At 52.4% G+C, this 25,732-nt stretch overlaps 3 protein-coding genes and 3 non-coding genes across 6 annotated transcripts; 4 read left to right on the top strand and 2 right to left on the bottom strand.

The window, feature by feature from the left end:
* Window positions 1-720: 720 nt before the first annotated feature.
* Trnaw-cca (transfer RNA tryptophan (anticodon CCA)) lies at window positions 721-793 on the bottom strand. Its single transcript has one exon. It is a non-coding gene; the product is annotated as a tRNA-Trp (tRNA).
* An 8,613-nt stretch (window positions 794-9,406) lies between these two features.
* Window positions 9,407-10,183, top strand: LOC140925253 (uncharacterized protein F54H12.2-like). The gene has a single exon (XM_073375244.1). It carries the CDS (start codon window positions 9,407-9,409, stop codon window positions 10,181-10,183), a length of 777 nt encoding a protein of 258 aa, XP_073231345.1.
* Window positions 10,184-11,038: 855 nt separating this feature from the next.
* Trnaa-cgc (transfer RNA alanine (anticodon CGC)) lies at window positions 11,039-11,111 on the top strand. Its single transcript has one exon. It is a non-coding gene; the product is annotated as a tRNA-Ala (tRNA).
* Window positions 11,112-11,442: 331 nt separating this feature from the next.
* LOC140925262 (uncharacterized) lies at window positions 11,443-12,078 on the top strand. The gene has a single exon (XM_073375256.1). The coding sequence runs from the start codon at window positions 11,443-11,445 to the stop codon at window positions 12,076-12,078; it is 636 nt and encodes a 211-aa protein (XP_073231357.1).
* A 3,030-nt stretch (window positions 12,079-15,108) lies between these two features.
* On the bottom strand, window positions 15,109-19,422 carry LOC140925273 (uncharacterized). Its single transcript, XM_073375267.1, has one exon. The coding sequence runs from the start codon at window positions 19,420-19,422 to the stop codon at window positions 15,109-15,111; it is 4,314 nt and encodes a 1,437-aa protein (XP_073231368.1).
* A 2,499-nt stretch (window positions 19,423-21,921) lies between these two features.
* Window positions 21,922-21,994, top strand: Trnaw-cca (transfer RNA tryptophan (anticodon CCA)). The gene has a single exon. It is a non-coding gene; the product is annotated as a tRNA-Trp (tRNA).
* Window positions 21,995-25,732: the final 3,738 nt, after the last annotated feature.

Below are 25,732 nucleotides of genomic sequence, written 5' to 3' on the forward strand. Positions count from 1 at the left end.
GGAGGAGGGTTGCAGCCTAGCCTTGTGGTAAGGTCAATTCACGAGGGCGCATGCGCGTTGTGGAAGGTTAGGGTTAGGATTAGGGTTAGGGTTAGGGGTTAAGGGTTAGGATTAGGGTTAGCCTTGTGGTACGGGAAAAAAATTCGTGAGGGCGCATTCGCGTGGTGAAAAGTTAGGGTTAGGGTTAGGATTAAGGGTGTTAGGGTTCGGGGGTCCCTTGTGGTAAGGTGAAGCTAGAAGGAGGGCGCATGCGCGTTGGGTGTGAGGGTACCTTACTTGATTAGGTTAGGGTTAAGTTTATATAAGAGGATGAGGGTTCGGGCTTAGCCTTGTGGTACGGGGAGGAATTGGAAAGGGCGCATGCGCCTTGTGGAAGGTTTAGGGCTAGGGTTAGGGTTAGGGTGAAGGGTTAAGGGCTAGGATTAGGGTTAGCCTTGTGGTAAGGCCAAATCGCGAGGGCGCATGCGCGTTGTGGAAGAAGAAGAAGAAAAAATGGTGGATTCCCAGTCCCCGCAGCTTGGAGGAGGAGGCTGCGTATTATCCGTTCTAAGGACGGGGCCCTCTATAGTTCGCCGCGCCTAGACAAATACTCTCTGGGAAGACATGTGCACGAAGGCGAAGAAAGAAAAGAAAAGATAGGGCAGCAAAAGAAGAAGAAAAAGAAAGAAAGAAAGAAAAGAAGAAGAAAAAGGAATGGGTCGCAGCAAGGATCCACACCGGAAGCCCGGGGTGGAGTCGAACCACCAACCTTTCGATTTGGAATCGAACGCGCTACCCCTTGCGCCACCGGGCTTGGCACATGCCATCAGTCGCCAAGTTAGCACCAAACAACAACCTTTTTTATTCCTATTTTTTTTTTTAAAATCAGTGTACGGTTTACATCTCAAGTCTAGAAGTACAAGATTGCTCAAAAGGTAATGGACCCGCATGTTCCCATCTCTCCGGGTTTCGAAGACTCACGCGTTGGAGGGCTTGCCCTATGAAACGATCGTTGACCTTATGACCACAGGTTTGACTAGGGTACGCTTGCAACGCTTTTCCGTTGGTGAGCAGATGTTTCCAATGCTCCTGCACCTATTGCTCGAGAAGAGGGACTGCATAGGTCTTCAAGGGGAGGCCGTCACTGTTCAAGAGTTCGCAATGTTGGCCGTGCGTCCAGAGGGCGAGCCGAGGGTGTCCTGGGGACCGGCGGGATCTTAGTTGACAAGGTACGCGGCGGGTTTAGCGGTGATGAGCTTGTTGGGTAAGGGATTCCTGGCAAACACGCCTTGAAAACCAGGCCCTAACACGGGATTGTGTCGCGCCAAATAGTCCAACTGCCCGTTCTTCAGAGGCCCTTGCTCCATCTTTCTTTTCTTCTTTAGATATCGCCAATAGGGAAGAGAGGCGATCCGTAGAGGACGTTCTCCGCAAGGGGTTTAACAGGGGTCGTAGAGTAGGCGGCATGCATCGTTTCAAAGAGCAAGTCGAGGGGGTACCAAGACGGATAGCTCAGAGATTTCTAACACGACACGAATGAAGCACTGAAATGGGCGCCGTTTGTCAGACACTGAAGGGTTCGTCGGTGGCAGAGCCTTTATACTTTTGCCTAGGGGTGACGTCACACATCAAGGGGTTCTTGACCAAACGGAGCGTGAGTTGCGCTCATCGACGGGTTTCATCTTCGTCCCGTGGGGCACATTCTGGAATGGCTAGCAAAGAATGGTTACGCTATTCACAGTACTTGACTAGACAGATATTCTAATTGGTTTCTAAAAAAAGGAGTGTTCTAATAACGTATTGTGCAAGAGTATTGTTCCCAAAATGTAGTGGCATGCAAGAGTATTGTTGTATAGAAACAAAAGAGTCTTTATGCAATAGAATAAATACGTATTGCCTACGTGACGTTTAGGTTTGACTTGTCCGCTCGAATAGATTCTTCATGGCGTCTTGAGCTTGGCTGGGGAAGGCTTTGGATCCTATGATAGCGCTTCTGGGGGCCAGAATGGGAAATCGAGACGTCATGCGCGTCAATCTTGTCGAAGAAGGGGTCCATTCGTACCAGTGATGAAAATTCACATCGTAGACAAAAACATGTTTTTGTAAATCCACGGCTATTTGAACGGCCCAGCCTGTCCCGCCTTGCACTTGTTTTTGACTGGCACTCAAATACCCAAACGCAAAGATCGAGTCCGCCTCGTTCACCACAAAGTAGTAGCGCAGTAAAAGTTCGCAGGCGATAGGACTTTTAGGCACGGGGCGACCTAACGCATAAGCCGCGTGGCCGAGTGGTTCGCACGCGTTTTCCAAGTCTTCTCGGGGCAAGGGGGTGATGTGGGTGCTTCTCGGGTGATTCGGGCCAATCTTAATGGTGACAGGAATGCCATAGTCTAAGGCTAGCGTTTCGGCCGCTTGCTCGGCGCCTTGACTTCCTCCTGTCACAATCCGATAATCGTGTAGGCGGGGAATGTCCATCATCGCTTCGTCTGGATCCATTCCGTGAGGTGACTGAGGCCGATTGCAAGAGAAAGAGGTCTTACGTAGAAAAAAGAAAGACCCAATCAGAAGGTGAGAGGTCCCAATAGGGTGGAGTCAGGTGACCTGTGTCGTCACTCGGGGGGGCTCTATAAGAAGAGAGAGGCTTTTCGCTGGGACTCATTAGGCGATGATGGGAGAAGACGGCGCCGGCCCGGTGGTCGCTAAGAAAGAGGGGCACATGCCTCTGTACCCCTATGAATACAAACGCAAGAAAGGCGGGAAAAAAAAGCCAGACCCTCCTAGCAAAAAAGTCAAAGACGACGGAACCACGGTCTCTTCGTGTGTGGAACAAGTGCCGCCTTTTTGTTGTCCTGTGCATCCTTTGTTGACGTTGCGCCAAACGAGCGGAGAGTGGATTTACCTGTATTGTCCCGAAGAAAGTTGTGCGTTTTCCTGTCCTCTCGAGAAGTTTCAACTCATCGAACGGTTGTTTCTAGAACAAGTCCACTGTGAGGTCCGAACCTATTGGGAAAGTATGCGCTGTTTCTGCCAGAAACGAGTCCGACTCCGATTGAGTCAAACCACCAAGAATCCCCATCGCCTGTTCTTAAGCTGCCGCAAGAAAGACTGTGAGTTTTTCCAATGGATTAATGTCCCCTTATCCCTAAAGATCACGAGCCATTTACTAGGAATTATGCCTGGGAAGCAAGAACCCGACGAACAAACCCTGGCTGCCTGGCCCACGACGTTGACGCTCGATCATCTGGGGATGGATCCCGCCTTCCAGCATTTAACCGGAGTGGGATTGTTTTAGAAGAAAAATCAATAAAACGGCGACGCACTTTGCGCCTGAATCAGACGGGGGCGGGCTTTTGGCGAGAATTCTATCAAGAGGGGGGCGCTTCCTCGGTCTGCAAGGTATGAGTGACCCCGAGAATCCCACCACCATCAAGCGCCTGGTGCAAGAGATTGTGCAGTTGACTCGAAAAATAGTGGACTTGACGGCTGAAAGAGAGACTCTTGAGCAAGAACGCAATCAGTATCAGCGAGAACGTCATCACTATCAGCACCGCTTCCTAGAGGAGCGACAGAAGCGGCTTCACGTAGAACGCCAACTGTTCGAAAAGCAAGACCCCAACTACCTTGAAGGAGCCATGGATGGTTCCCCGGCAAGCCATGCACAAGCAACGATGGACCGAGCATCCCAAACGGACGCAAATAGGAGGAGGACCGAGAAACGCGAGAGCAAGCAGCCCCCTATTTTATCAGGCCCGGAGAGAGAAAGAAACCAGGGGCGAGTCGCCTGAGGGAGCAGCCAGGGAGTATTTTAACGCAATAAAAGAAAAACGCACTTACACGGGTGTCGTGTTGTTGTTCTTGCAGCGCGGGTGCCATGAGTAAGAAGAAGCGCGGAGTGAGTTGGGCGGAGGCCTATGAAACGCCCTCGCGCCAGGGGAGTTTGGGAGGAGTAGAGCGCTTTGCGCGAGCGCAGAGCGTGTCGATTGGCCGTGCCCGGCAAGCGTTGCAACCTTTGTTGAGTTACACGTTGCATAAACCTCGACGTCGCCGATTCCCCACCCTACCCGTGGTGGTGCTTGGCATGGACGAACAATGGGTGGCCGACCTGGTGGAAATGCAAGCCCTGAAAAAGTGGAATCGCGGGGTGCGGTACCTGTTGACGGTGGTGGACGTGTTGTCGAAATACGCTTGGGTGGAACCTCTGAAGGACAAGACCGGCAAAGCAGTGGCGGCGGCGTTCGAGCGCATCCTGAAGCGGGCTAAGGGACGACAGCCTCTGCGATTGCAGACGGACGCTGGGAAAGAGTTCTACAACCGCGTGTTTCAGAGTGTGATGACGCGACACAACATTCATCATTTCTCGACCCGCGGGGATACCAAGGCGTCGGTGGTGGAACGATTCAATCGTACCTTGAAAGAACGCATGTACCGTTACTTTACCGCCCGCAACACCTACCGGTACGTGGATGCCTTACCCGCCTTGGTGCAAGGGTACAACGCCACCAAACATCGAAGCATTGGCATGGCCCCTCGCGACGTGACGCGGGCCGAGGAGCGCCAGGTGTGGCAACGTCTGTACGGCAAACGCTTGGCCCGTCACGTGCGTCCGCAATGGAAACCGGGCGATCGCGTCCGATTACAGAAACAGCACCGGCCGTTCGAGAAAGGGTATCTGCCCGGCTGGACCGAAGAGGTGTTCATCATCGACCGAGCCGTGCCGGGGCCCGTGGCCACCTATAAAATCAAGGAGTGGGACGGAGAGCCCATTGAAGGCACCTTCTATGAACAAGACGTGCAGAAAGTCGACGTGCCGGACGACGCGCTGTTTCGCGTGGAGAAAGTATTGCAGCGTCGACGCCAAGAGGTCAAGGTGCGTTGGAAAGGCTGGCCCAAAAAGTACGACAGTTGGATTCCCAAGCGTAGTTTGGCCTCGTTATGAGTCGTCGAGTGGCTTTGATGCCCGCCCCGTTGGCGGGGCCGTCGGCGGCGCCGTTGGGTCGTATGCAGAGTGCCCCGCTACCCAGCCAAAAGACTTGGATGGATATGATGGAACGTTTGGAAGCCAAGTACGGACCCAAGAAGGGGAAGAGGAAGGTCAAGAAGGTCCGTAAGAAGAAGAAGCGCCCTGCCAAGAAGAAGCGTCCCTCCAAGAAGGCCCAGCGCGCGTTCCGGGCCAAGTTGCGAGGCATGGTCAAGCGCGGCAAGAGCGTCACGTTGGACACGACGCTACGTCGGCTGGTGCAAGCGTTCCCCCAGGCCGATCACGCGTTGAAGGTCTGGCCCAAACGGTCCAGTTTGCATAGTACCGTGGGTCGGGTGCCCGGGTCCAAGCGTAAATTGAATACGTTCCTATAAAAACGGGTCAGTCTCGACCCGCGAGGAAAGAGAGAGAGATGGAACCGTCGAGTCGATCGTTGTACGTCACGTTGCTGAGTAACACCAGCAAACCGGAATTTCCCCGCAATACGCCGGCCTCGTTTAAGGTGCGTCTGCCGTACCCGTTGCGCGTCAAGAACTGGCAAGTGGGCGTGGCCGGCGTCTACTTACCCGGGCCACCGAATGTGGTCTCGCATGCGGTGACGTCGCATCCCGTGACGTCGCATCCGACCGCCCCTCTGACGGAACATCGACAATCGAATTTGTACAAGGGATCGACCAACCAACGATTGGTGCGCATGTATTCCCGAGCCAATAAGGGGGACGATGTGACCAGGATACAAGAGATCACCACGACCATGGAGGACGCCGACATGCCCGAAGCCACCACGGGGGTGACGTTTATGAAAAAAGTGGTCCGTTGGTTGGAACAAGATAGGCTGAAGAAACTCTTTACCGGGTATATCTTTGGTACCACCGAGGTGGATTTTACGCCTCGCTTCGAATGGAAGGACGAGGCGGGGGTGTCTACGTTGTGGATCCTGAATGATAAAATCAACATTGCCTTCAACAAACCGCGCCCTTACTTGGGGTTCAATCTGGTGTTGGCTGAAACGATGGGATGGATTAAGAAAAAGGAAGACCAATCGTACGAGCTGGGTCCCAATTTGTTGATGTACCCGCATCTGAAGCCACCCAAGGCCGCCAAGATCGGGGCCGACGGGGATAAGAACCAATTGTTCACGTTTACGGATTACGTGCACGTGCACCGAGGCATGGCGTATTTGTCCATGGTGATGGATTGGCAGTTTGTGAATCTGGAAGAGGCCTATGCCCAGGCCACCACGCACGTGTACGTCCCTCCCAAGGTCCTGTGGAATCGTTTCCGATGGATCATGGACGACGAGAGCGTGTGGATCAAGGATGGGGGGATTAGTTCCTTGGGGTTTGTCAATCTGGAAGGCTCCCCGCATTATTGGAAGAAGAAGACCGTGGGCATGACGTTGACGAAAAGCGGCAACAAGTACGAACCCAAGTTTGGTTGGCTCATCGGCACCACCAAGTTGAGCAAGACCGGCACGTATAGAATCATCGTCGAGATCTACACGACCGACCAGGTCTTGTTTGACAAGACGAGCGTGACTGCCTGGTTTAGTTTCTACGTGCAGAACATCGACTCGGCCGTGACGACGCACGTGCACGAATACCTGGGCACCCACATGGTGTATTACCATCGCCTCGTACAAGATTTCCGGCTGACGCAGCAGTCGGACGATACGTCGCGGATGTACCTCAAGGTGACCATGGACGGCGTGCCCAGCACGTACCCGGCCACGTTGACGGATCAATGTTACGTGGTGGTCTACGGGTACAACATTGCGGCGCCATGGCAACCCATCAGTCAAGTCACCGACGTGTACGACGGTCATCCGGTCATTCGGCGAGGCACCACCACCACCTCCTCCAGTAGCACCACCCAAACGACCACCACGCCCACCCATCAGGGGAGTCAAGAGAAACAGAAGAAGACCACGGTGACGCCCGCGATGCACGGGGACCACCCCACGCGTTCGGTGCATCTGTACTGCAATGCGGTGGAGAGCAGTATCGTGGGGACGCAGATCACCAATTTCTTGCGAGACCTGCCCTATAAAGACGAGCCCATCCGCTGGGAACCGGAACACGTGCAGTATCACCGGGTGCGCGGAGACACGGTGGAAATTGTCGAAGTGGAAGTGGCCGAGACGAACGGCGAGTTGATGACCTTGAACCCGGCGGGAGAGACGCAAGTGACGTTGCATTTCCAGGCATGAATCGGATCGTGTTGGTCAGTGATCCCACGGAAGAGTTTCCCACCAATACCTCCAGTTCGTTCAAAGTGCGCCTGCCCGTGCCTTTGACATTGAAGGGGGAAGGATGGAAGGTGGGGCTGGCGGCCATCTCCACCCCCGACGCGGCCTTGGATTTGACGAGATTCGCGACGGCCGGCAACCCTCGCGTGCTCCTCGTGGGTTCCAAGTTGGTGAGGAATTTGGGGCCCAACGACACCCCGGTCCACTATCAAACCACCATCCAGATCAAGGAACTGACCGACGATCCCAGCGTGGTGGATGGGGTGAGTCTGATGAAAGCCCTCATAGGCAAAGCGCAGTTTAACGAGGTGAAAGAAGCCCAATCGAAGAGTAAACGGCTCTACGACAAGTTTCGGGTCACGTACGAATGGGACGGCGAGGACCTGCGCATGCTGGCCAAGGAGTTGGACGACATTGCCTTGACGACCGGCATGACGTTCGTGGAATGGCATGTGCACGTGAGCATGGCCAAGCTGATGGGGTGGCTGGTGCAAAACAAAGATAAGAGTTATGCCTTGGGCCCCAATCTCCGTTACGAACTCATTTACAAGACGCATTCGTCGCTCGGGAATTATTACCAAGACGTCAAGAACACGGAACTGAACAACCACGACCTTTCGAAAATAGAAAGCGACCACTTGCAGTTGAGTCAGTGTATCAATTGGCGCTTCGTCAACTTGAACGTGGCTTTCCGAGAGGCGGTGGGGAAACCCTTGAGCACCTTTCTGGTCTACTCGGACTTGGTGGACAGCAATATCGTCGGCAGTCAACTGCATGCCATGGTGCGCGAAGTGGAGCACCGACACCAAGGCAAGGGCGTGGCCTACTTTGAACCCTTACACATCCAATGGTTACCGTGTCGGCGCGAGTACATGGACGTCGTGGAGGTGATACTTGCCAAGAGTCAAGGAGAGTTGGTCCAGTTCGGCGCGGGACGCACCCTGGTCACCTTCCTGTTCGAACGAGACGTATAAAAAAGGCGCGTGCCTCGGGTCATGTATCACATCATGTGGGGAGGCAGTCTGACGCGATACCGTCCACCACCCCTGCCACCGCAGGATGGACGAGGACTGAAGAGGGATTTGCTGTTTGATGTGGGCGGACCCATTCTGTCCAATTTCGCGAAAGCCGGCGCGAAAGCCATGGGACAAGGGATAAAAGAAAACTTGAAACGCAAGGCCCTTCCCATTCTCGCGACGGTGGCCAAGAGGAAGGCGACCTCGGTGGGTAAGAGAGTAGGGACGTCGTTGTACAAGAAAGGGGCGAAACGCTTACGCGACGTGCTGGGTGTGTGAGAGGATGCGTCCACGAAGGTTGGTGGTGCAATCCAGGCCTCGTTATCAACGGAGCGTACCCTCGCCGTTTGCACGACAACGAGGGGGATGGATTAGTGCCAGCGTCCCCAAACCCCCGGGGTACGACTTGACGAAATGGTTGTTGGCCCAACAACGTCGAGGTCGCGCCCAGCGCGGTGGATGGTTCAATCCTCACATCCCCAAACCGCCAGGCTTCGGCCTGCCCAAATGGGTGGCGGCCAGGATGCGTATAAAACGACCACGCCGCCGCTGAGGAGACGCACTCCTCCTCCTTTGGCATCATGAGTAGTTTGGACATTTTCTCGGTCCCTCCGACCGACTACGATCTGCAGGGGTATAAGATGGTACCCTACCACAAATTGAGTACCAGCATCACGCCCATGAAGTTCTCGGTGCAGGCCTTGGAAGATTACGTGGATTTGAATCGTAGTTATTTCGTCATCGACCTGCGGTTGTATTCGTCGTCCCAGAACGGCATCGTGGCCGATGCCAATGCGGCGTCGGATGCCAACAACACCCGGTTCGTGTACGCCGTCAACAACTTGGCCCACACCATCTTCAAGCAGATCAACTTGCGGTTCAATGGCACCCTGATGACCGAACAGACCGACACGTACGCCTACTCGGCCTATTTCCAGACGCTGCTCAACTACCACCGCGACGATGGAGAAACGTTGTTGCAGCCTCAAGGTTGGGTCAATTTCTTGAACGTCACGGCTTCGCTGGCCGCCGCGGGCAACGACGACGACAAAAGTACCACCAATGGCTGGGCCCACGGCGACACCAACCTGCTCAAGACCCTGACCACCCCGTTCCGAAACAACAACGTGGTCCGTTTGGTCATGCGACCGTACACGGGCACGACCGTTCCACACGGGCAAGATCATGGTGCCCGGGGTGGAAATGAATTTTGAGTTGCACTTCAACAGTCCCGATTTCTACACCTTTAGTACGCTGACCAGTGGTACCGGCGTCAAGCGGTACGTAACGTTGCGAGAGCAAGATGTGGACATCACCTTGCACTTGTGCCGACTGAACCTTAACCCGGATGTCTACGGGTCCCTGGAAACTGAGCGCAAGATCCGCAAGCAGGTGGTCAGGTACCCGGTGGTGTGTGATCAGATTCGCTCATTCACGTTCAACGGGACCACCACCGTGTGGCAGCAAGATAATTTGTTCTTGGGCAGAGTCCCCCAGCGCATGATCGTGGGGATCTTGGACAGCACGGCCTTCAATGGGGACAAAGAAAAGTATCCGTTTGCCTTCCAGAAGAAAGGGGTGACGTCCGTGCGTCAGTTTATCGAGGGGGAAGAGTACCCGTACGTCACCCTGGAACTGAACGGGGCCAATGACCGCAAAGATCGACTGGGGTATTATCGGTTCTTGGAAGCCGCCGGGGCCGTGCCCAAACATCGCGAGTTCATGGTCAAACCGGACGAGTGGGGACAAGACAAGAATTGTACCTTGTTCATGTGGAACAACGTGCCCAGCGGGGATGCGGATGGGTACAAACTCAATCCCAAGCAGACCGGCAACGTGCGTCTGGAGATCAAGTTCAGAGCGGCCCTGAATGCCAACATCACCATCTTGGTGTGGGGCGAATTTGAAGGCGTCATCTACATCGATCACTTGGGTGCCGTGACGTATGATAACAAAGTGTAAAGGGTCTCCTGGGTTTAGTTGAACGATGGAACTGGTGGCGTTGAGTGATCGTCAATTGAGAGCCTTGGCGCTCTCGGACCCCGAGTTGAAGCGCGTGTTTCAAGGCGTCTATCCCTCCGATCGATTGCCCGAGCATCCTCCCAAGACCACCCGAGGGGCCTACATCGTCAACACGGACCCGGCCGGCGAACCGGGTCAGCATTGGTTGGCCCTCTGGACGGAAGAGGGGTTGTGCGAAGTGATGGACAGTTACGGGTTGCCCTTGACCGTCTACGAAGCGCCGGGATTTCACGAATGGATCGCGCGGCATTGGAAATACGTGGTGCGTAGCGACAAGACGTTGCAAGCCTACGACAGTCTGGCCTGTGGCCATTATGTTTTTGCGTACCTGCAAGACCGCGTGCGACAACGGAGCCTGTTGGAGTTTGTGGAAAGTTTTCGAGACGGCGATTACGTGTGGAACGATCATCGCGTGGGGGAACGCGTCCGTGACTGGATCCAGAGTACACTGCGCGACGTGGGCATGGACGAACCCGATGGACCGGATACGCAACGCTGTGTCTCTCGACGTTGTTTATTTCCTTCATTAAACGACTCTTGACGCTTGACCGAGGTGTGTGTTTTTTATGGGTGTCCCACAAGGGGGAGACGGCGGGAAAGGACGACTATATAAAGGGGACGGGACCCAGATCCAACGTGGGTGCGGGGGACCTCCGCGCGAGCGGTCGGTCCGACCTCAAGGGTTCTCTCCCGGCCGGTGGTGGGTACGTCCGGTATTTCCATAAAAATAGTACCACCCTTGACCACTGCATGACCGAGTCTGGCCGCGGGGGTTCTCCGTACTCATTTCCCCAGGGGACCTTAGCTCAGTGGGTAGAGCAGCGGCTTCGCCAGCCGTGGGTCATCGGTTCGAGTCCGATAGGTTCCACGCCACGTCGTCGCGGGCGCTCCATAAAAAACCGGTGCGCTCGCGGCGACGTGATTTTTTTGGGTGAGACAATGATTACGCGACAAGATAAGCGACGTGTCCTGGAAGCCTTGGACGAACGTCTGTTGATGGAACTCGTGATCCATCCCGTGGACGCGTTGTGCGACACCTGGGATTATGGACACTATCGACTCTTCCGTCGATTAACGTGGGCCGGCGATTGGCTGGGGTTGACCCGAGCGTTGAACGCCTGCCCGGAAACCGCCGTGGTGGAGACCACGCTGACCCTGATAAAAGACGCCTCGCCGCGATTGTACGCCATGGTGTCGACATGATTCGACATCCCTGCAACACACTGGTGGGCGGCCCGTCGGGGAGCGGAAAATCGACGTGGACGCGCCGTTTGTTACAGCACGCCGATCAATTGATGTACCCCCCTCCTCGGGTGAAACATTATTGTTACGGGGCCTGGCAACCGGCCTTTGACGAGATGAAGCAAGAGAAGGTGCAGTTTCACGAAGGACTGCCCACGTCGGAGGAGTTGGACCAATGGTTCGGTCCCACGCAAGGGGGACTCTTGGTGTTGGACGATCTCATGGACGAAGGCGCCAACGACAAACGCGTGTTGGATCTCTTTTCCAAGCACTCGCATCATCGGAACATCAGCGTCCTCTTCCTGTGCCAGGATCTATTCCCGCCAGGCAAATTCGCCAAAACCATTTCGCGCAACGCCCATTACATCGTGGCGTTCAAGAACCCGCGGGATCAAGTGGGCATGCGCACCTTGGCGCTGCAAGCCTTTCCCAACGACTGGTCTCACGTGATGAACATCTTTCGCGAATGCACCCAGCGTCCTTTTGGCTATTTAATGCTGGACTTGCATCCCGCGTCAGACGATCGGTACCGTCTCTTCACCAACGTGTTACCGGAGGAAGGACCGACGGAAACCTATGAACGTCAAGCATGAGTCGACGGACCACCCCCTCGTCCGACGAGTTTCGGGACGATCTGGATTTCGACCAATTGACCTGGGAGAATGAACTGGCTCGAGAACGGGCGCGACAACAGCGGAGACGCCAGGGAGGTCGGCAACGGGACTTATCGGAACGCTTGGAAGGGCACACCACGCCCTTGTCGGTGGGTGTCGGACGGTCCCCCCTCGTCACGCCCCGTGCGGTGCGAGATGCCTTGCAACGAGCCATGGACCTCTCGGGCATCCCCACGGCCCCGCCGGCCGGGGTAGGCGTGGCGCCCAATGTCTCGTCGCCGAGTTCGGGCGTGCCCAGCGTGACGGCCATCCGGGCCGCGACCCAGGACTTGCCGTCGCCCACGTTTAGTCCCCGACAAATCGGTGTCATGGAACAGATTCTTCGAAATGAGGTGCCCGAAGATCAAATCGATGCCCTGTTGGACTCGGTGGGGCTCGACTTTAACCAATTGACCGATTACATCGGCCGACGCCCCCTGTCGCCCACGCTCACTGCCCGTCAAATCGACGTCATGGAACAGATTGCCCGAGGGAATTTTCCGCCCGGGCAGATGGAGAACCTGTTCACGTCCGTGGGTCTCACCAAGGATCAATTGAACCAATATATTACCAACCGTCCCCCGACACCCCGGACCCCTTCACCAGCCCCGGCACCGCGAGGACGAGGTCGAGGTCGAGGTCGAGGCCGGGGACGCGGCGGGGTGCCACCCGGAGGGGGTGGCGGGGGCGACGATGGAGGCCCGCCCGGCGGCGGGGGTGGCGGTGGCGGCGGCGGGGGCCGTCGTGGCCGTGGGCGTGGGCGTGGCACACCCCCTCGACGAGCACGGATGAATCAAGACGAATTACGACGTCAGATGGATCTGTTGGCCGAAGATGCTCGTCAACGGTCGGTGGGGCGCCGCATTGCCGGCATCACGCATACCAATACCGTCACCACGGTCTACAAGGATGGAGGCGAACCCGAAGTCTATCGCACCTCGTCGCGTTTGTCCACCCCCAACACGGTATAAAAAACAGCCTCAGTTCCTTACCCCATCACTTCGCATCATGGTACGACGCGGACGGAGACGACGACGACGACGCTACTACCAACGAGGGGGAATTTTACCCTTTCTCATCCCTCTCGCCATGGCCGCCGAGAAGGCCGCGCGCAAGAAACGCCTGGGGAAAATCTCTTGGTAGTAGGTGCAAGCGAACCAGCGCCACCGAATGTTCAAGATGACCGGGGCCAAGTAATCCTATAAAGACCCCCTGGTACGTTGGGAAAAGGTAGGAGGACACCATGGTGCGACGCCTACAACGACAACTGCCCTTTTTGCGGAGCGTGTTGCGAGAAGCCGACCAGCACGTGCGACGGGAACGATTGCAGCATGCCAATGCCGATCAAGTCAATGCCATCAGTGAGTTGGTGATGAACACCTTGAAAGGGAATGTGACCGTCCCGCCTCGACTCTTGGATCAGTTGCGTCCGCACAAGCAGGCCTTGCGCGAGATGGCGCGTCGCAAGCATTCCATAAAACGGCGACGGCACGTCATGATGGCTCAAACTGGGGCGGGTGTGTGGCACGCCTTGGATCGCGTGTGTCGTCATTGCCTGTCAAGATGAGTCACGGACCGTACCAGAAAAAGTACCTGGTGTCCCCGGCGGACATGGAGCGACTGGTGGACCATTACAAAGGCACGTTGATGGAGAATTCGCGGTTGACGCATGCCGCGCGGTTGGCGGCCAAACAACACGTCTTGTTGGCTTCCCCCGAGATCCCGCCGGCCACCAAAAAGATCCGCCTCAAAGCCCTGGGACCCCAGGTGCGTCGAGCCACCAGACGCGTGCGGACCATGAATTTGCCGGCGGCCGGAGTGGCGGCGGGGGCCGACGACGACGACGACGACCAGTTTGCCCAAGGACCCATGGAGACCTTCTTGAAAACGCTTATAAAAAGCAGCACGCCCCAACCCAAGGCCACACCCAAAGGGAAGCCGAAAGTTCCACCCAAGCCGAAATTTCTGTCCAAGACACCCATCTCGTTACCGGCCGACGATTGGGAAGAGGAATTGGCCGCGCCCATTCCCAGTACGTCCAAGAGCAAAGGCACGTCGACCTTGAGCAAAGGCAAGTCCCCTGCTTCCACCCAGAAGAAGAAAAAAATCCGCTTCAGTTATCATCTCCCCAAGGTGCCCAAAGAAACGCAGAAGTTGAAACGTCAACCCGGCTGGAGCGAGTGGGGTGAAAAGGTGCAGCGGAAACTCGATGGCAAGGACTACTAGACGCCGCCGCCGCGCGTCGCGCCGTGGACGGCGCCGCCGTCGCATGGTCGGTCGTGGCTTGGACGTCCAAAAATGGTTGGGCAAGACAGGCATCGAATTTCATTGGCCGGGGTATCAATACATGGGCCCAGGCACCCATTTGGAGAAAAGTCTGAAGCGCGGGGATCCCGGCATCAACCGGCTGGACCGCATTTCCAAACAGCACGATATTGATTATTCTCGGGCGCGCAATCTCCAGGACAAGTGGAAAGCCGATGACAAGATGATTGGCGCCATTCAAGCCCTCCCGGGAAAAAAGACTTGGACTGAAGCCCTTGTCAAAAAAATCATGCAAGCGAAACGCAAACTCAAATTGTAATCTGGTTGTTGTTTTCTTCTTTGTGTGTGAAAAAAAAGACTTCAGTTTTTTGTCATGCTTTATTTACTGTTTACACCATGTACAATGGGTAGTTGGGTTGCTTGGTCCTACTTTCGCAACAAGAATGGACTAAATACATGTCATTATTATTGTCCTCAACGTACCCAATAAAAAAATGGAAGTGTCACGAAATGTCTCGTAGATTCAACATGTGGGTTCCCAGTCCCCCGCGGTCAGTGATTGGGCCCGCCGCGTATTATCCGTTCTCAGACGGGGGTGTCATGAAGGCACCACTCCCTTCACTCATTGTCGCTGGGCTTTATGGGGTTTTTGGCATTTTAAATTTTTTTTTAGGGTTTTTCATTTTTTTTTTTTTTTTTTTTTTTTTAAAGGGAAAATACCCTGTCATTATCACTGACGTCACCGTCTTGTGGAGCGGGCGTGAAACCGTACGGGTAGGAATGAAAGGTGCTGGGATCCACCACGCGTTTGCTCGCCACCAACTGATAGCGCTTGATTTCGGTCCTCGTTTGGAGTCGCTTGGTTGTGTCATCCCGCACGATCTTGTGGGGGTTGAAGATGGGAATGGATCTAGTCTGGGCTTGAGGATGCTGAAGTTCGTCGAGGACATTGCGTTTTAAAATGTCAAAGTTCAATTGTTCTTGACCGCGGGCATTGAGGGAAAAACCACGAACCTTGCACTCCACTTTGCCTTGACGAGTGAGGTAGCCGTAATTTTTGGGACCAGCCGTGGCGAATTCAATAATGGTATCTCCCTCGTCTAATTCATTTTTGAACTGGCCCAGGTACGCTCCTGTTTCGAGGGTGGGTTGCCCTGGTGCATGTTTGTAAATGATGGAATCGGTGTCCATGTACAACACTTGCTGGGGCTGTAACAGAAACAAGGCTCGACGATACAAATGCAGACGGGCATGGGCGGTGGTAAAGGCGGCGATAAAAATGTTGACGTGAGGCTGGATGGGTGCGGCTTCCGTAATCTTATTATAGACGATTTCTAACATCTCTTCGTTGACCACACGGATGGCGTGGATGTCGACATCATCTTGGTTGAGGAGTTGGTGAAACTTGGCTGGACTGGAGATGGCTTCCACTTGCGATTTGTTGCTGGCTTGACCAAATTTGCCCCAAAAACTATTGAGCATCAATTTGGCTAAGGCTCGTTTGGCAGGGTTCTTCTCGATCTGCGCGTACTCTAACTGGACTCCTTCGTGTTCCAGGTAGGCTGCTATGTATTCCTGTCGTTTTAATTCATCTGTACCCACGCTGGCTGGCCACCCATCGGCTTCCTGTTTCATTTTCAAGAAGGTGTTGATGTATTGGGCGAACAATTGGGTCGAAGTGTGCGGAAAATGCCAGATCTCGTGGACTTGTAATACATCGTAGCCTTGGGCGAGGGCTTCTTCCAATTCGATGGTGGTCCACGTACCCGTCAGAGCGCGATCTCTGTCCGCGTGAGGGCAGTCACGACTCCTTTCTAAGAGGGGTTTGGCCAATTCGGCTTCGACGCAGGCTCGGCACAACGGGAAGAGTAATTTGCCTTGGGCTCTGTAGGGCAGCACGGGCAAGTACAGCCCATACGGCGGCAGCACGGTGACGTTGGCCAAACCAAAGTATGGCGTCAGGTCGGTGGACTGTAGTTCTGTCAGGATGACTGGATGGCCTACTGGGTAAACGCAGCTCTTGTTGACCCAGGGGTACAAGGAGGTAAAATCCAAGTACTGAATGGATTCCCCTTGGTCTGGATCAGCCACGGCATGCATGGTCACGGCTTCAGTACGCCCCCCATAAAAGGCGCCTCGAGGTTCTAGGCGGTCTACGAGCTCCAACCCATCCACGAACCCTTGGATATCCTCGCGGCTGGCCTTGAGACGTTTCCACTCGCACTCCCACATGGTTTGGAGAGCGTACCCTGACTGAACGATGGCTTGGTCTCTCGCCTGGGTGCGAAGGTACAGGTCATGCATGGTCTGGCGATCGTGCATCCGGATCTGGACGTGGCGGTTCGGAAAGCAGGCAGGGCACCCGTGGAAAAAACAACCGTGGAATTCGTAGACGATGCGTGTGGTGGGATTGTAACCGTCCACGCGCATGGGCTGGCAGGCGATCAGGAGCGTCATTTCACCTTTGTTTTTGGCATGCTGAATGTAATCTTCTTCCAAAAATGGATGAGGGTAGTCAGGATAGGCTTGGGCCATCAGGTCATGGTGGTCCCACTCGTCGGGGGTGATGGCCGCATGGCGGGCCTCTCGTTCCACGTGCTCTTGCCAATAGAGCCATTCCAGGGCGGCCCGGGAATAAGGTTTGCCTTTGTGATGCCAGCCTCGAATGGGTTCCGAGGCAATGGTCTGAGGGGTCAAACAATGTTTTCTAAAAAATCGATTGCAGGCTGAGGCGATGGTCACACAATGTTCAAACGGGTTAAACCCCGCTAGTTGTTCAAATTCGGCGGCAAATTTGGTACATCCTTCTTTGAGGAGGCGAACATCACTTTGGCAGTAACTAAGGAGTTCCTCACTGAAGTTAAACTCGTAGTGTTCGGTCCGGCGTTCTGCATGCCACTGCATAAACTCCTCTTTTCTGGCAGGCGACATGCCTTGAGGGTCATAGTAATCTTGGGCTGGGATGGGTCCTACATAGTCTTGGTGGTCTTGGGTATTAAAAAAATGGGGAAAAAACCCCTTTTTCAGTTCTTGTAATCCAAAGGCTTTAGGAAACGCTGCCAAAGGCATTGGCAAGAAGGACAAACTGTCGAGGAAGCGAAGGTCCGCCAGCGATAGAGACAAAATTTTGGCCCCATTGACTAACTGCTCGGGGTTCACGTACTGTTTGTAACATTGTTCCAAAATGAAGTAACTGTCATATCCTTTAAAATTGTGGGCAATACAGATGACTTTTCGTTTGACGTGCGGGTTAGGGGACCGCGTCAAGGTTTGGGCCCAGTCTAAGAAGGCCTCAATGCAGGAGTCTCCCGCAAAGGTAAACTGTTCGTCACTTTCACTGGTTTCTGCACACAGTAAATTGGCCACGTGCTCACCGGTATCCTGGCGGGCTTCAATGTCAAAGTAGAGGAATAATGGATGGGGCAAGACGGTTGTAGTCTCAGCCTCCGCAGGGTTGGCGACTCTCCAAGCCAATCTCAGTGAGGCTCCACGATGGTTGCGTGGACCAATGGGGCGTGCCTGCTCTACGATCGGCTGTATGTAACATCGATGGGTGTCTGTAGGCACCTGTTCTTTACAGGACGGGCATTTGCCGTACCCGCATTTGTGTCGTTGGACGGCTGATCCTTGGCACAATGTCTGGCAGTCGGGGCAACGCTTGTGGGTGCTGCACACAGATGCTTGAGGAACGGGCGCTACACGCCCCGCACTGGTATGCGTCTGATGGTTCAGGAGGCAGTCGGCGCCGAAAAAGAAGCGCTTGCAGTCTCGACATAGGACGGCGGCAGGTCCAGCTGCTGTGGAAAAGTCGCGGCATTGGGCTTGGTGGCAACTGGAACATTTCCGGCCTGGACAACGGTGATGTTGCAAATCGTCGCTGTTAAAGGATTTTTCACAGTCGAGGCAAAAGTAAACTTTGCCAAAGAAGCCACTCAACGAATGACATACATGGTAATGGTCCTGGACTTTGATGAGGCAGAGGAGTTTGTCCTCGGGCTGGCGAGGGCCTTTAAAAATAATTTGATACCCATGGTCGGCGGACACCACCACAATTTGGTAGTCGGCTAATACAATTTGAAACAAGTTCAGTTCACCCAAGCCGCAAGGGCCTTCGGGCACACGGGCCCGTCTGTGTAGTTGGCGGGCGAGGGTTTCTTGAAGGGGCCGTCCCATTCTAATGTGTTTGTACTGTTCGTCACGGGATCCCCAATCTCGGTACGCTTTGGCGGTGACCAACGCTCGGGCACAGCACAGTTCATCGTTGTTTTCAATGCGTACGACACTTTTTTTGTTTTTTAACAACTGTTCAATGGGTCGGGTGCCGGGCCGTTGACCTCGACTGCCTGACCCGACTCCACTGTCTCGGATATGACTGACTTCAATATGAAAGCTATCATCGATGGCAAAGTTCTCGTTGGAGTTGAGAATTTTACTTAGTTGTTGCATCATCATTTGGGCGGGTTCGGTGTCTTGGAGCCAATCACGGACTCTGACTCGGGAAGACTGGTAGGCGTGCTGTAGTCTGTTGCTGGACATGTTGATCATTAAGTGATCATTCTCGTGCACCCCCGGCTGGTCCAACACTTGGCGCTGGATGGCGATCTGGAGGGCCTGGTCCAACAAAGATGGAAGCTGGTCTCGCGGAATCAGTTCGGGACGAAGGGCGCCGCCCCGTTGGACGAGGCGCGTGGTAAACACACGGCGATGCAGTCCAAATTTACGGACTCGACGATCCACGTGGGGAATGAGTTCGAATTCGAGAGGCAATGGGTCGGCTTCGGCGGCTTGGAGAGCCTCTAGGCAAGCCGCCTCTTCAGCGCTATCATTTAGGGCCGCTTGGACTGGATCTTCCAAGGCTTCCAGAACCTCCAAACAAGCGGCATCTTCATCCGAATCATTCAAGGCGGCGGCAATCGTAGGATCAGACGGGATAACGTCAACAGCAGTTAAACAGTCTTCCACGGGATTGTTCAAGACGGTAGCAGTACAGGACAAGCTTGGAAGTCTGCCATCGGCCATCGTTGGAGGAACAAAGTACAGAGCACACAAAGGGATGACGAAAGCAGTGACGAAGAAAATAGAGACTGGAATCCAGGTACGAACTCCCAAAGGCGTCTGTTTCCACGACAGAATTAAGGCTTGGCTGTTTGTCTCTGTTCCAAAGGCATGGAGGGAACTAAATGAGCGCACCGAGAAAATGAGGGAGATGTACAAGTTCTTCAAGTTAAAAAATTTAAAAAGGCTCACCTACTTTTGTTTTGCATCCATACTTCATTAACCCCACCCCACCAACATCGAAACAATAGGTTTTTTTTTCGGCATTCACACCTTATGAACACGTCCCCGCCAAATGGGAACAATAGGTTTTTTGGATGAATACTTCATTAACACCGCACCGCCAAATGGGAACAATAGGTTTTTGGATGAATACTTCATTAACACCGCCCCGCCAACATCGAAACAACAGAGCCGTTGCGTCTCGAAAAGTTCTTTTGTCAGCCTAAACTAATAACTTTCACCCAATTAGCATACTGGAAGGTTGTACGTGAGCGTTTTACAAAATGAGTTTTTGGGCAACATTACATCCACAGATTACGTATAGAAAAAAGATGAGGCAAGTATTTGCTCATACAATGCAGCCAAATAAAACAAACCTTAGCCAAAAAAAGAACGCCTAGCGTTTGAAGACGAAGCGTGAGAAAAACTGACAACGAACACTTTAAACCGCCCACTCTAAGGCCAACCGTAAAACAAGAAAAGAACGAATACAATACTTACCCAACTAATTGTAAAAATGCAACAACAGGAAAAAGCGACAACAGCAAAATTAGCAAAATCTATTTACACCCTAAAAGCAAGAAGAAAGGCATCGCATCAATGATCTGTTTGCCCCGCGTTCGGTCAAAATACCCTCAAGTCAACGCCAAGAGGTTCGTGAGAAAACTCGCAGATAAAATACTTACCGAAAAACCAGCAAAAGCAACTGCAACAGCAGAAGAAAAAAGCGAAAGCAGTAGCAAAACCTATTTACAAAAATTTCACACCTAAAGCAAGAAGAAAGAAAGAAAATTCGCAATCAATGACACGTTTGCCCTGCGTTCGACTAACATATTGTCAAGACAAAATACAGGAGGTTCGTTAGAAAGCGGTCAACTAGAGAGAGAAACCTCAGAAATACTTACCAAAAAAGACAGCAAGCGAAACAGCAGAAGAAAACTAGACAAAAATCCCACACCTAAAGCAAGAAGAAAGAAAATTCGCAATCAATAACAAGTTTGCACCGCACTGGGCCCAAATAGTATCAAGACAACGACAAGAAGTTCGTGCGAAATCGACAACAATTACTCACCAAAATTCTTTTGCAATCAATCTGAAAAGAAAGAACAGATATCGCGTCAGTTTTCGTACAACCCTCTGTGAGACTCAAGCAAAGTTGCAAGCAAACAAAGCACTTACCTTAACTCTGCAAAGATACTCACCCGAACCGTACATCCTAGGTTATCAAGGCCCAAGCAAGAGCTTCTCTTGAGGGAGGCACTCTACGATCCCTTTCTGCAAACCTTTGGGAAAGAACGCATGCGCCCTACGATAATCATTCACTCTGTTCCGCCTGTCAGAGTATCACCTGTATGCGGCCCTAAGGGACACAGATAAATCTCCACGATGAGTACCCCTCGCGCTCCAATTGGCCAAGAACGCCTTCATGTATGACGTCACGACTCGATAAGAGTATAAAGACTACACCGCCTCCCAGTGCTTCAGTCTCTTACAAACGGCGTCTCTTCTAGTGGTTCATTCGTGTCGTGTTAGGAATCTCTGAGCTATCCGTCTTGGTACCCCCTCGACTCGGTCTTTGAAACGATGCATACCGCCTACTCTACGACCCCTGTTAAACCCCTTGCGGAGAACGTCCTCTACGGATCGCCTCTCTTCCCTATTGGCGATATCTAAAGAAGAAAAGAAAGATGGAGCAAGGGCCTCTGAAGAACGGGCAGTTGGACTATTTGGCGCGACACAATCCCGTGTTAGGGCCTGGTTTTCAAGGCGTGTTTGCCAGGAATCCCTTACCCAACAAGCTCATCACCGCTAAACCCGCCGCGTACCTTGTCAACTAAGATCCCGCCGGTCCCCAGGACACCCTCGGCTCGCCCTCTGGACGCACGGCCAACATTGCGAACTCTTGAACAGTGACGGCCTCCCCTTGAAGACCTATGCAGTCCCTCTTCTCGAGCAATAGGTGCAGGAGCATTGGAAACATCTGCTCACCAACGGAAAAGCGTTGCAAGCGTACCCTAGTCAAACCTGTGGTCATAAGGTCAACGATCGTTTCATAGGGCAAGCCCTCCAACGCGTGAGTCTTCGAAACCCGGAGAGATGGGAACATGCGGGTCCATTACCTTTTGAGCAATCTTGTACTTCTAGACTTGAGATGTAAACCGTACACTGATTTAAAAAAAAAAAAAAGGAATAAAAAAGGTTGTTGTTTGGTGCTAACTTGGCGACTGATGGCATGTGCCAAGCCCGGTGGCGCAAGGGGTAGCGCGTTCGATTCCAAATCGAACGGTTGGTGGTTCGACTCCACCCCGGGCTTCCGGAGTGGATCCTTGCTGCGACCCATTCCTTTTTCTTCTTCTTTTCTTTCTTTCTTTCTTTTTCTTCTTCTTTTGCTGCCCTATCTTTTCTTTTCTTTCTTCGCCTTCGTGCACATGTCTTCCCAGAGAGTATTTGTCTAGGCGCGGCGAACTATAGAGGGCCCCGTCCTTAGAACGGATAATACGCAGCCTCCTCCTCCAAGCTGCGGGGACTGGGAATCCACCATTTTTTCTTCTTCTTCCACAACGCGCATGCGCCCTCGCGAATTGGCCTTACCACAAGGCTAACCCTAATCCTAGCCCTTAACCCTTCACCCTAACCCTAACCCTAGCCCTAAACCTACCACAAGGCGCATGCGCCCTTTCCAATTCCTCCCCGTACCACAAGGCTAAGCCCGAACCCTCATCCTCTTATATAAACTTAACCCTAACCTAATCAAGTAAGGTACCCTCACACCCAACGCGCATGCGCCCTCCTTCTAGCTTCACCTTACCACAAGGGACCCCCGAACCCTAACACCCTTAATCCTAACCCTAACCCTAACTTTTCACCACGCGCATGCGCCCTCACGACTTTTTTTCCCGTACCACAAGGCTAACCCTAATCCTAACCCTTAACCCCTAACCCTAACCCTAATCCTAACCCTAACCTTCCAAAACGCGCATGCGCCCTCGTGAATTGACCTTACCACAAGGCTAGGCTGCAACCCTCCTCCACAAATATAAACCCCACCCTAACCCTAACCTACTCGGGTTACAAGAGGCCCTAGCCCTAACCCTAACCCTAACCTACTCGGGGTACAAGAGGCTCTCTAGCCCTAGCCCTAACCCTAACCCTAACCCTAACCCTAACCCTCTTCAGGTAAGTACAACCCACCCCTCCCCCACATTTTTTATCGAGGACATTTCGTGACGCTTACATGACGTAGTACCTGCGCCAAACCGACCCCCATTACTACTGACGTTCAACTTGCTGCAAGGGACTTAGGTAAAAGGTGACTGATCAATTGGTCTGCTTGAAATGTATCTGAACGCCGGCAGTTACGGCGCGGACAGGATATAGACATCAAAGAATAAGTCCACACCAGGGTGTCATAACTCGGAAAGGTTATCGCTGGCATTGAAAGAGCCTTTAAAACTGCTGAGCCTGAGAAACTTCTCGGGTGCGTGTATTGTGTGGGGTCACGCTGCGTAGCGGGCGGGATTTAGCTAAGCGTGCCGAAGTGCTTTTCGTTTCAGCAGTACAGCATTGAGAAGAACATAACCTGCATGACAGGCGCTTTATGAGCCAAGCGGGGCGAACGCGATATTTCGCGCGGAGCGCGACACGAGCCGCGCGGAATTTCGCGTTCGCCCCGCTTGGCTCATAAAGCGCCTGTCATGCAGGCTAAAAGAACAGGTCTTTAGACCCGGGAGCCATCCAAGGAGCTTGGCACTAGTTACGCGCGTAAGAAGAGCACGCGCCGAAGAGCACTCCACCCCCTAGCCTGTGTACAGACCCCTCCTCACCTCAGGAAGGGGAGGGGGGTCTGTACACAGGCTATCCCCCCGTCATGAAACTCCCCCGCCATTCTCCCAGGGGCGCATTACAGCCGAAATATATACAGAGGTATGAGGCCTCTGGCGGTCCAGTTAAAGCCTATGTGTTCTTCGACCTCCTAGTTTAAGGAGGATCATTGCGTCGGAGAGTTGTAAAGTCCGTGATATGAGCCAGTCATCTTGTATTAGTTCTTAGGAATGATTTTGTTGCTTTGCTTTACACAGGTTAATTCTTATCCCGTGTGGGTGAATGCCAAGAAAATGTTTGACCTAAAATCCGCAGAAGCCGAGGCTCTTCTTAAAAAATAAGAAAAACAACAGATGGCAACGCTATCTACGTGAACTGGAACATATGCATCAGAAGAGAATAATACAGACGCAGCTAGCTTGCAAAGATTAAAATGGTAGAGGCAATAAAAAGATTCTACTTTTGACATTCAAGTGCTTATATGGTCAAGCTCCTACTTACTTACAGCGGTTACCACTAACACGCGCCTTTGAAGGGTTTTTTTCTGTCTGTTTCAGAACCTGAGTTTTCGTAGAGGTCAATCAACTGTTTCCATGGTTTCCCACGCGCTCTGACAAAGAAGGTTCCCTCATCGCTGAATGAAGGGGTGGGGTGGGTAGAAAACGAAGACCTAAGACCTAAGACCCAAAAACGAAGACCCCCCCCCCCTTAAAATCACTTATAAATATCTAGAAACGGGTATCTCGACCTTAGATGTGTAAGAAACAACAATATCTTCAATTATACAAAATTTCGACCAGGGTCTTCATTTTCTACACAATCCCCCCTGTGTGTAGAAAACGAAGACCCCCCTCAAAATCACTTGGAAACGGCTGGAAACTCCTGTTAACGACTTCTAAACACTAAAGGAGTATAAGAAACAACACGGCTTCTGACGAAATCCAGTTATACAAAATTTCGACCAGGGTCTTCATTTTCTACACAATCCCCCCGGTGTGTAGAAAACAAAGACCCCCCTCAAAATCACTTGGAAACGGCTGGAAACTCCTGTTAACGACTTCTAAACACTAAAGGAGTATAAGAAACAACACGGCTTCTGACGAAATCCAGTTATACAAAATTTCGACCAGGGTCTTCGTTTTCTACACAATCCCCCCGGTGTGTAGAAAACGAGGACCCCCCTCAAAATCACTTGAAAACGGCTGAAAACTGCTTTTAACGACTTCTAAACACTAAAGGAGTGTAAGAAACAACACGGCTCCCGATGATTTTCAGTTATACAAAATTTTGACCAGGGTCTTCGTCTGAGTTTTCTACGGAATCATCCTTTGCTGTAAAGTGCTCGAAGTCATGTCTTCCGTGATCGCCATGAAAATGCCCCGTTCCAGTCACTTATTTCAGTGTCCTTCGGAAAAGCCCTGCGCAGAAGAGAAACGCCTCCCCAATAAAATTCTAGACTATTCACAGCTCTTGAGTTCTACTCTAAACATCACACAGGAGGGATGTGAGAAACTGCAACGAGTGCAAGCACAAGGGAGCGTTGTCCCAGGGAAAAGAAACGTCTTACGTCTTCTCCTTATTCAGTGGACCCGCTTACTACGGACACTTTCTATGGTCTCCTAAGTGTCTGCATTAACGAGGATTGACTGTACCGCGAGTATAAGGAGTATTATAATGATGAATTCTACAAAGTAAAACTAAAAATGAAACAGAAACACTTTCCATAGAAAAGTCAATATTTATCTAATTAGGAAAATATCTGAATATATTACATACATTGTAAGATATGGATTTCGAATTTCTTCTGACATTAAAATAACCACGTCACTCGGGACATCTTAATGTTGTCATGGGTTTAATCTCCAACCTTGTTTCTATAAACGTCAACATTTTCATCTGAAAAATACTGACTATAGAAACCTCAAGCAACCACAACAAGAACGTCAAGAACGTTAACAAAACATGAACAAACAATGTTTATAACATTCATCTGACTCCTTCATTTATCTACAGTGGAACTTCGATTTAACGAACCTCTATATCACGAACGATTTTCTTCAGCCCGACAAAAATTACAGTAAAATGTATGAAACAGAACCTCGATTTAACCAATCTCCATTTAAAAATCCTCGTTATAAATACAACTAACACAATCCAGAATCCTAATCGTAAGATATACCTCGATATAACGAAGAAATGTCAACATATGATAAAGAAGAAAGCCAAACAG

Source organism: Porites lutea, chromosome 2, assembly GCF_958299795.1.
Source record: "Porites lutea chromosome 2, jaPorLute2.1, whole genome shotgun sequence".
Lineage (NCBI taxonomy): Eukaryota > Metazoa > Cnidaria > Anthozoa > Scleractinia > Poritidae > Porites > Porites lutea.

Bases quoted from the DNA above. Each gene is read 5' to 3' on its own strand.
- LOC140925273 (XM_073375267.1), bottom strand. From the start codon at position 19,422: ATGGCCGATGGCAGACTTCCAAGCTTGTCCTGTACTGCTACCGTCTTG.
- LOC140925262 (XM_073375256.1), top strand. From the start codon at position 11,443: ATGATTCGACATCCCTGCAACACACTGGTGGGCGGCCCGTCGGGGAGC.
- LOC140925253 (XM_073375244.1), top strand. From the start codon at position 9,407: ATGGTGCCCGGGGTGGAAATGAATTTTGAGTTGCACTTCAACAGTCCC.